The sequence below is a fragment of the Amaranthus tricolor genome, chromosome 8 (assembly GCF_026212465.1).
Source record: "Amaranthus tricolor cultivar Red isolate AtriRed21 chromosome 8, ASM2621246v1, whole genome shotgun sequence".
Lineage (NCBI taxonomy): Eukaryota > Viridiplantae > Streptophyta > Magnoliopsida > Caryophyllales > Amaranthaceae > Amaranthus > Amaranthus tricolor.
In genome coordinates this window covers 17,956,590-17,967,285 of record NC_080054.1, presented here as the reverse complement: position 1 = coordinate 17,967,285, position 10,696 = coordinate 17,956,590, and the positions used below count along the sequence as shown (strand labels likewise).

Sequence of the window (10,696 nt, the reverse complement as noted above, 5' to 3'; positions counted from 1 at the left end):
TTTGCTAGTACAGGGGTCTCTTGATGGATTCGTGGCGCCTCTTTAGCCAATGTCGCAGAAAGAAAGAGGAAGAAATACGCGGCAAAATGCGAGGAGAATGGCTATAAATTCATCCCATTTGCTTTCTCCACCTTCGGAGGGTTAGGTGAAGACGCGCTTGACTTATTATCAAGGATTTGTTTGTTTTCTTTGAGCAACTCAAGTAGCACCAAATCTAAGCCCTACATCTTTCATAGACTAGCTTTTTGTATTCAAAAGGGTGTGGGTGCTCAACTTGTTGCTCGGCTCCCCACCAACTTCGTGTAAAAATTTCTTCTTATGAAATGAATTACCTTTTATAATAAATAATAATAATAATAATAATAATAATAATAATAATAATATTGATGATGGTGGGTCCATTAATGGCTATTGGCTCTTTAGGTTTTTTTATAGGTTTAGGTGTTTAGGTCTTGTGTTGGTGGACCGTTTGTGGCTTTACCCATAATTGTAAGATCTTGTTAAGCTTTGGTGTTTGTTTAGCCCGGATTAGTGATGGGCATAGGTCTTGGATCCTAATGCTTTAAACCCGACCCAATCCAACCCTAAATTAAAGGTTTAGATCCTCTAACTTTTGGATCCTATGGGTCGGGTTAGATGTCGGTCCATAACATTAGGGTCCATATTTTTTATCCAGATCCGACCCGTAGACCCATTTTCATCTTTTTTTTAAAATTATGTATTAGTTATTGTGTATAGTTTATTTATTTATTTAATTTGAAACTTTGTTATATATTGGAACATTACAAGACTTAGAACTTTATCAATTTGTATAATTTAATATGTGGTCGTTGTGACTATACTTAAAAAAATCAAAAGCTTGATGAATATTTAATTTTAAGTACTTAAATGTTGGAAAACTTCATATATTTGATCGCTTAGTATAAAGTATTAGAAGATCCCTTTTAGTTGAAATGTTATATAACTTTATACGAACAACGAAAATTGTGTAATATAATTTAAAAAAAATTTCAAAAAAAAAAATCTTTTGAACCCAGATCCAAACCCTAGGCCCGTCAAACTCTGCCTTAGGCCTTAGGGGACTCACTTTCCGATCCGGGTTCAATGAAGAAGGAGTTTGAGTGAACACCCGGTGAAATGGATTTAGGAAAGCACGTGCCATCCTCATCTTAATTAAGAAAGATCAGGCGAGATTTAGGGAAGAATAGGACCAGCTATTGAAAAATTGACGTTGGGTTTTGGTCTGGGTCTAAAATTTTCAGACCTTATGGATCGATCTGGGTCTCTGAGTCGGGGTCTGGGTCCAATAGAAAAATAGAGTCTGGATCTGGGTCTAACTAGTCCCGACCCAGATTCGACCCATGCTCATCCCTAGCATGTACAATCTAGTGAGGTCTTGGTGTCTTTAATGCCTCAAAACACTTTCTAGTGTAATGTTTCTGTTGAAGAGGCCCTCGCTTCTTATGTTTGTCAATGGCTTTTTTCTCCACGAGCTTTTATGTCGTCGACTTCATAAGATATCCCTTTAATCTTTTCGGAATAAAAATAACCAATTTTCAAAAATAATTATCATCAATAGTTCTCATCAACCATCAAATTACTAGTAATGAAAATTCATATAATGTAGAAAACTTAGAAAACAAGTTCGAAGTCTACTTGGCTTAAAAGAAACACTATCAAACACACCCCGATTATTATGATCTACATTTTAATCTTTGAAATTCTTAAATTCAAAAACTAATTTTTTATTAATCAATATAAGAAAGTAGACTCCCAATTAGGAGGACGTAACACCAATTGGGTAAATTCAATAAAAGCGCTCTACACGGATATAATAAAACAAGGTCTCTAAATTTGCTACCGTAAATAAGATCTCAGTCAAGTATACTTCGAGGGAAAGCTAGATTCTAACGGGGTTTGTACAATAAATATTCGGCAAGTCTTACTGACTACCACTTATTTCACAATCTAAGCACCCCACATGGACTAAAACGGAACTAAAACGAAAGGTTGATTGGAGTTCCGTCTAATAGAAGCATTTGTTCGTCTATCATAGTATCTTAGTCGACCAAATGATTTCGCTAATTGATATACTCTAGACTTCCCCGGGAAAGCAATATAATTATATTTAGAATAGGACACTGACTTGTCTAAGCCGAGTTCACCCCGTTGAACATTATGTGTAACAGACACAGTGGTTCCAGTATATAACTCACACTAATAATTATGTTTACAATAAATAATGCGAAAGTCTTAAATTTGAAATTGTTGAAATCCATTGAAATTTAAAATCGTTTAAAAATATAAGTTTAGAATATTACAATCAAGAGAATAACACATATTATTTTCTCAAAACCATAATAAAAGCATAAATACACCATGGTCATCAAAGTTTCCAATATGTAAAATAAAACGCGACTAAATCCTTGATAAAGAAAATAAATGTTGCGTCTTGGATTGAAACTTGAAGTTAACCCTTTCTGCAAAATACAGTCATCCATGATACGGATGACATCCGTTTGAATCGGAATCAACGCCTAACGCGAGTACAAACTCCTCAACAATGTAATATTATGACAATTATAATATATTCACAAGATATGCAAAGTACATTTCAAAACTTGATTTAAAGTTCCTGGTTCTCGTTTCTCATTTTTAGTTATGGAATACTTTTAACAATTTTTCACAATCATTACATGAATGTAAATAAATATCTTTGCTACAGTCACCTACACTTGGTAACTATAAGGTTCATCCAATGGAATGGACATACTTAGATTCGAAATTACATTTACACAATATACATAATAATGACTTTCTGATATATGTAAGGTTCTGGTCAGAGGAGGAACATATTCCAAACTCTAATTGTGATGGGAGCCGTCGCTCCACCAATTTTTATGCTCAAGCTTCTACAGGATAGGACTCTCTCTGTCCCCCTGTCTAACCCCGCATTTCTACTTGCCAGGAAACACGGGCGTCGGATTACACGTCGGCCTGTGGTTCGACATTTCCTTACTATTAGAGTCATTCATCCAAGTACACATAAATTCAAAAAAAAAATTCCATGTTATCCACTTCAAATTGCTATAAGTCGACCCTAGTCTAGTCAAACTCCAAGTCAACATCCTCTTAGGGAAAAGTCAACATATTTGTTAATTTAATAATTAGAAAATTATCAATAAATAAAATTTCACAAATTATAACAAGGCTCTAGAGACTATATAAGTTCTCTACAAGAGAAACTATATAAGTTCTCTACAAGACTATACAAACTTGTAAAACTAAAGGAAGATATTTCATAATATTTATTAAGGAATTTCCACTGATTAAACATGTAAATTAATTAAAAATTCATAATAACCAATAAAAATATTCTAAAAATATATTAGAGGTCCAAAAGCTACATGAAGTTAATTTTAGATCATAAAGTTAAAGAAAAACAAGCCTATGAATTCTAACTAAATTGTTTGGCCAATCACTAGTGGAAAAAATCTCATTTGCTGCTTCTCATTTGCTGCGGTTTTTGTTTATTCGCAGCAATAAATCGGAAAAAGGAATTATAAAAAAAAAGAACACTTAATTGCTGCGGTTTTTGATTGTGACCGCAGCAAATAATCATTAAAAATGCTTAATTGCTGCGGTTATGTATAGTGCCCGCAGCAAATAACTTTACAGCAAATAACTACAGCTAAATAACAAATGGAAAGCATCTATTGCTGCGGTTTTCTTCCTTGACCGCAGCAAATATCCCTTGTTTATTTAATTTTTTTTTTTAAAACCCGCCTTTTTATTATAACGTTTCATTCTCTTGTCTTATCTTCATCGAAAACTGCATACACACTGTACCATTGTCTTCTTCAACTTCTTCTTCTTCAAGTTCCATTCCTCTTCAATTTCGCATACACGAAAAACCCACACGGTTCTTCAAGTTCGTAAATTACATTCTTCTTCAACTTCCTTCTTCTTGTTCAAGTAAGTTCTTTAAACCTATTTCAATATAAAAGAATTAGAAAAAAAATAGAAAACATTAATTGCTGCGGTTTTGTGTTTGACTGCAGAAAAAACCCGCATTTAATTGGTCTCCACGTGTCGTGCAAGGTGGTCTGGTCACTAGTTTGATGCTGTCAATTTCGCGTTTTTATTTGTCAATTTCGCGCGTAAAGTAAATCAAACATGGTTTGTTATGCACGAAACTTGGCACACAACACTATTTGGCATATATTATTGTGTTGAAATGGTTAGACTTGATAATAATAGTCATATGCTAGAAATTAGAAGTTAAGTTGCGATTTTATCCGTTTTTAAGCGTTTTTGTCAATTCCGCGCGTAAAGTAGCTCAAACATGGTTTGTTATGCACGAAGCTTGGCACACAACACTATTTGGCATATATTATTGTGTTGAAATGGTTATACTTGATAATAATAGTCATATGCTAGAAATTAGAAGTTAAGTTGCGATTTTATCCGTTTTTAAGCGTTTTTGTCAATTCCGCGCGTAAAGTAGCTCAAACTTTGTTTGTTTTGCACGAAACTTGGCACACAACACTATTTGGTATATATTATTGTGTAGAAGTTGTTAGAATTGAAAATCATAGTCATATTCTAGAATTTATGTGTTAAGTTGCGATTTTATGCGTTTTTAACCGTTTTTGACACTAACTTCTATTTTCTCTTAGTGCTTTCAACAACCTCCTTCTTCCGTTGACTGCGGCTACTACGCGCTGAAGTTTATGGACGATATTATAAATTCCGTGAAGGAATTTGGAGTCGAAAATATAGATGCCGTAAGTATTTGTTACGTTCTTAATTAAATATATTATTGGTAAAATCTAAATGCATGTTTCTATATTAATAGCTTTTATTTTAATATTATAATATAGGTTTTAAACGACATTCCGAGGGAAACACGTGCTTTGAGAAGTGAAGAGATGAATTAAAAGACAAGATTGCCGTGTATCTTGCTAATATTTGTCCTTGATTAATTGTAATTAGTATATATATTGATTATTTTTTATAGTTTATTAATGTATATATATATATATATATATATATATATATATATATATATATATATATATATATATATATATATATATATATATATATATATATATGTACGTACATATTATATTATATATATATACGAGCGAGAGTTTATTATTACAAAGAGATTAATGTTGATTATCTGTGATTATCATTGGATTAATCACTGTTATTACATTGTAATATTATTGCATTATTATAAGGATTAAACGGAAAAAGAAAAAAAAAAAAAAAAAGAGACTTATTGCTGCGGTTCGAGACCTGACCGCAGCAAATAAACCTTCACTTATTGCTGCGGTTTTGCCCCCTGCCCGCAGCAAATAATGCTTCACTTTTTGCTGCGGTTTTTGCCCATAACCGCAGCAAATAACACCACTTATTGTTGCGGTTTTTAACCGCAGCATTTAAATTAGGACATTTGCTGCTATCACTATTGCTGGGGGCCAAAACCGCAGCAAATAATGGCAAAAAAACCGCAGCAAACAAGGTTTTTTCCACTAGTGAATTTACCGATAAACCGACATAAAGTTACTAATGTCCTCAAATGTCCACGAAAAAGTTATCCAAGGGTTCGCATATGATCCTACTGTATATGGGAGTGTCTCATAAAAATTTCAAGTCCAAAATAGTCCATTTAGTATTTATTTCATATTTGATCAATTTTGAATTTACCGTTTTTATTTAAAATGCACAAGGGTCCGTAGATGGTCATATAAAATTATCTAATAATCAAATTTCAAACCTACTTCCCATACAAGAGTCTCATAAAAATTATAGCTTGAAATAACTTCAATTAGTAATTATTTCATATTTTAGCATTCTACGTTTTATCGGTAAGTAGTAAAACACTTAGTAAACATTAATAGAAAAATAACAAAAGTTTATATTATGGTTCAAACTCGTAGGAAACATAATAAGATGATTTTATAAATTGTTTTATCCATTAAGATTATATTTAACCCCCTATTATATATTATAACATATTTTATTACTTAAAACTCCATAAATAACCATTTTAATGAAATAACTTTAAGCAAATGAACCTAAATGATTTTTAAACTTTTATCTACTGTGAAGTTCATATAAAATATATTCCTAAAGTTACTAAGCTCACACAAAACTTATTCACAACAAGAACTTCACAAAAATATCATAAAACACCGTTTTTACGCATTTTTACATAATAGAAATTCATAAAATTTACATGCATGAATATTAAAGTGAAATACACATAATCAAACATATATCTCTCAATAATATCATATAAATGAAAATTTTTCAAATTTATATATTTTTCTTTTGTGACTTTAACTTAATACCGATTTTCAGATAATAATCACAATACTTGAAAATTTATAACATAAACATATAAATAACATTTCTAACATTAATATATATAAAAATATCATAAGTTTTCAATTTAAAACATGCATATACTTAAATCTTATGAGAAACACTTTATTTTTACTTTTAACACAAAAAATATGTTATTCTTACTTTAAGTGAACATGCATATATCATTTCTGGAGGAATATAAGGTCGTGTAAGGTACCTATAGAAAGCTTAGAATGTTAGGAAAAGTTTTCAAGTGGTAGCACTCAATTATATGGGGTATAGCTTAGATAAATTTGGGTATCTTTCAGACCCTGCAAAACTGTCACTGAACCTGACCTTTATACAAATCTACACTCTTGTCTTTAGTTATACCACAAATTACCTCAATCTAATGGTTTGGTATCTTCAATAACATGCATGTGGATGATATGGTAAAGATGACGTCAAAATATACTCATTTATGATTTTAAAATGATTTTAGAAGTCACTTAATAGTTTCAAGCAAAATTCTGAAATCCTTGTTTTTAGGAAATGATATATTTTCTTTAAAACTAATATAAAACCATAACTAAAACTTATTTTTAAATACCAAAAAGACTAAAATATCATTATAAAATTTTTTTTTTAATTATTTCTATTTAGATAAAAAAAATATTTTTTTTAGATTCAAATATAAGTACTTTTATTAAAGAACTTAAAAAAAGCTTTTGTCAATACAGTTTGTGAAGCCATTTGCTAATAATAAACCAAATTAATATATTTATCAAATAAACCAAGTTTAGAAGGAAATTTATGTTATTATAGTAAATCAAATTAACTTTTTTAAAATTAAGTACATTGAAATCTTTATTTTTAATATAATAATAACATTTAACCAAACAAGACTTAGTTTATTCAAACTTAAAAGTTTTATAAATTAAACTGTCATTATGTTTGGCACTTAAGGATAAATAACTAGATAAGTTACTAGCACTAATCCATACTCAAGACTATTTAAGCTAAGATTAAAAGAGGTTTAAAAATAGGACTATTACATATGGCAGCAAAATAGTGTCCTCCAAGGACAAATCAGAATCTCCCATTTTTCATGTTGATTTGGTGTTGCTATTTGTTAAGGCATCCTGCATCCATAAGAGTCTCCATTTTTCTTGTTCTTTGGCTTGTCCAGGCATAGATTATTCCAACTTCAATTCTTCAAAAGCTTATACACGTGTCAAAATAAGGCTACCATGGAGAGAAGTAGAAAGATCGAACGGAAAGAGATGACATTAGTATAGAAGAGAGGATGAGGGTGTGTCTTCATTGTTGTACAGCTTTCTGTTTCAAACCCCAAAACCAAAACTACAAAAAGAACCAAATCCACAAACTCCACACTTAAAAACAGCCCAAAAAACTCCATTAACAAACTCCAACAATCAAAACGAATAACCAAAAAAACATCAACAATCAATTCTCCAAATTCGAGCACCGACAACAAAAAATTGCAAAACGCAATCAAGATTCATGAAAAACAAGGTAGTGCAATGACTACACTTCAACAAAGAGAAATCACTTTAATTTCTCAATCAAATGAGTTATACCCTCAAAACTTGAAAAAAAAAAAAAATCAATCAATAGCAACTATAATTGCTTCTTCAAAAATGTCTGAATCTGTAGCCACACAAATATCAACAAAGTGTGAATTTATAGTCACACAAACATCAACATAGAGTGAATCTGTAGTCACACAAACAATTCATCAAGCATCTTATGTGCATGAATGAAAAATGGATAAAAATCCTAAAAATCAAAATAATTCAATTTGAATTGAAAATTACGGCAATTAGTAGGGAAAACATTCTACGTAATTGCAATAACAAAGAACTAAAAAAGATTCAATCAAACTCATAAGAAATTGAGGTAAAACCTCCAATTCTTGTGAAAAAACTGTGATACCCCAGATTAAGCTTAAAAAAGATTGATAGACTGCACATATCAACAAGGTGCATCTTCTTTTCATGGATCCCATTTGCTAAGAACTTTACAGTTAAGCGTGTTTGGTGGGGAGTAATCTTAGAATGGGTAACCTCCTGAGAAGTTTTTCCGCGCGCACGAGTGAGGTCAAAGCACGCTGAAAAGACTTGTGTTGGTTTATAAGGCCAGTCTACAGTCTCCATGAGTAGTCACCAGTCGTCCGTTGGGCCTAGGTGTTACAGAAACCCTCAAAACAAAAATCATCAATTCACCCTCAAACTACATCAATCAACCACAAAAAAATATTCTACTTTCAAATTGTAAATAAGAGCAAAAACAATCTTGAATGATACCAAAGAATTGAGATGAAAAAATTGAAAAATCTCGTAAAAAATCTCAAATGAAATTCAACAATTTGAGTTGAAATCTATATCAATGAATAGGAAAGATGAAGATTAATGTGTGTTAAAAATATAATCAGATTTGTGAAACAAAAAACAACAAATCAATTTTTTTGTGAAATATGAACAGAGAAAAATAAAATTAAAAATAATTGAGCAGCGTTTAATTGAGAGAATCTCAACCTCACTCTGATACCATGTTAAATTTGGTGTAGAGTATTTGCATGTTCAGCCATGGAAGATGGCTTAAGTAAGAAATTTGATATTGAGCAAGAAGAAGGAAGTAATCTTTATTATCTTATGAAAGTCAAATGAATAGTACTCCCTCCGAACCAATTTAGATATTCCATTTGTTTGGGTACGGTTATTAAAGATGGTGTGAGGTCCATTAAAAAGGGTAAGTAGTAAAGGGTAAGTAGTAAAGGGTAAATAGTAAAGGGTAGTTGGGTAAGTAAGGTATATAAGGGTATATTCGTAATTACTTGTGTGAACTAAGAATATTTAGGTAAAAAAAGATTGACAAAAATAAAAACGGGACAACTAAAAAGACTTTGCCAAATAAGAAAATGGGACAACTAAATTGGTTCGGAGTATAATAGAGTTTTGTTTATATTGAAAAGGACAAGAAAGTAAAAAGAGAAAGAAGAGAATAACAAACACCTATGACGTGTACAATTTATCTAACAAACTTTATTACTAATGAGCAATTTGTTATTATTGCTTAACAACAAGAATTCATCATTACAAATCAAGATTTAAACTGATCTCATTGATTATATTGACAATTTAAAACATTCGTGGTAGCCAACACAATCAGCTGTACCCAATATAAAATAACATTTCCAAATAAGTATTAATTGCACAATATTACTTGGTTGAAAATAACCGAAATTTTTAAAGAGCTCCATTTTCTTTTTTTAAAAGGGAAGACTGTGAAACAATATTTTGTATATCTATTACAAATAAATAATACTTTATCTGGTTATTAAATAGTTGCTACATTTTTATTTTTCACGTTATTCAATGCACAATATTAATCTTTAACATTTTTAATTTCATATAATACAAAATTCTAAAAAGTTAATATTATGAAAATATGCATTAAGATGAATCAAACAAAATTCCATTTGACTATGTTTTATATTGTTCATGGAGAAATATATACCAAATAAGATCAGTTGATAAACAGTAGTTGCTACAATCCAGAGGAAGTAACGACGAAGAGTGGCCTACTTAAAAATAATAAACAAAATTTATTGTTATCATGGTTATCAGAACCTCGATCCTGATATATGATTTTATGTTCCTACAATTCAAAAATAAGCGACCGATCTAGAACCTGGATAAGATCTTAATGTTAGTTCAATCGTGCAATCCCAAAATTTAGGTGGCGGATCATAACACAATTTTACATTTTTACGATCTAACAATATCCGATTCTACAACGGGTGTTTCAATCATAAAATATTTTCATATAATCCAAAATTTTCACTTATGTATAAATATATCATCATCATCATACCCAATATCCCGCTCAAAGGCAAAGTCTAAGTGAGAGAAGGTGACAAACAATCCATACATGTACTCCCTTTAAGAGAGGACTAGAGGAAAGTGGTCTATTTTACCTCCAAAAAATAATATGAAATACCACTATAAAATTCAAGTTTTTCTTGATTAATAGTTTAAAAATAATTATTAAAAGTATTCTTTTTCAAAACGTAATAGATGAAATCAAATATGTTTTGACTTATACTTTAAAACTTAAAAAAGAGCAATTATAATTGCTAATCAGTAATCCGAAGCAAGTTAATGCATATATGTTGGATAACACAATCTTAAGATCCGATTCTACCGATTTCGATCCTACCCCTTTAACGATCATATGTAGAATCCCGATTCTAATTACCTTGATTGTTATAAAATGAATCAATGAGACGTTTGCTTATTGGTATTAAATTGTG

General features: G+C 30.7%; 1 protein-coding gene across 2 annotated transcripts; it reads right to left on the bottom strand.

The window, feature by feature from the left end:
• Positions 1-7,179: 7,179 nt before the first annotated feature.
• LOC130820343 (uncharacterized) lies at positions 7,180-9,051 on the bottom strand. 2 transcript variants are annotated; one of them, XR_009045161.1, is made up of 2 exons: positions 8,919-9,051; positions 7,180-7,722 (listed from the first exon to the last, which is right to left on the bottom strand). XR_009045161.1 is itself a non-coding variant. In XM_057685680.1 (2 exons), exons 1-2 carry the CDS (start codon positions 8,535-8,537, stop codon positions 7,595-7,597), a joined length of 378 nt encoding a protein of 125 aa, XP_057541663.1. In that variant the 5' UTR covers positions 8,538-8,911; the 3' UTR covers positions 7,180-7,594. The 2 variants fall into 2 exon arrangements, 1 of the variants encoding a protein (XP_057541663.1); XM_057685680.1 differs by lacking the exon at positions 8,919-9,051 and adding an exon at positions 8,288-8,911.
• Between the last annotated feature and the right edge of the window lie 1,645 nt (positions 9,052-10,696).

What these genes read in the sequence shown, in the direction of transcription:
- LOC130820343 (XM_057685680.1), bottom strand. Translation starts at nt 8,537, where the DNA reads ATGGAGACTGTAGACTGGCCTTATAAACCAACACAAGTCTTTTCAGCG. An exon ending in TTTTTTCACAAGAATTGGAG is followed by an intron (nt 7,723 to 8,287) that starts GTTTTACCTCAA and finishes TTCTTTTTGTAG; the next exon opens with TTTTGGTTTTGGGGTTTGAA.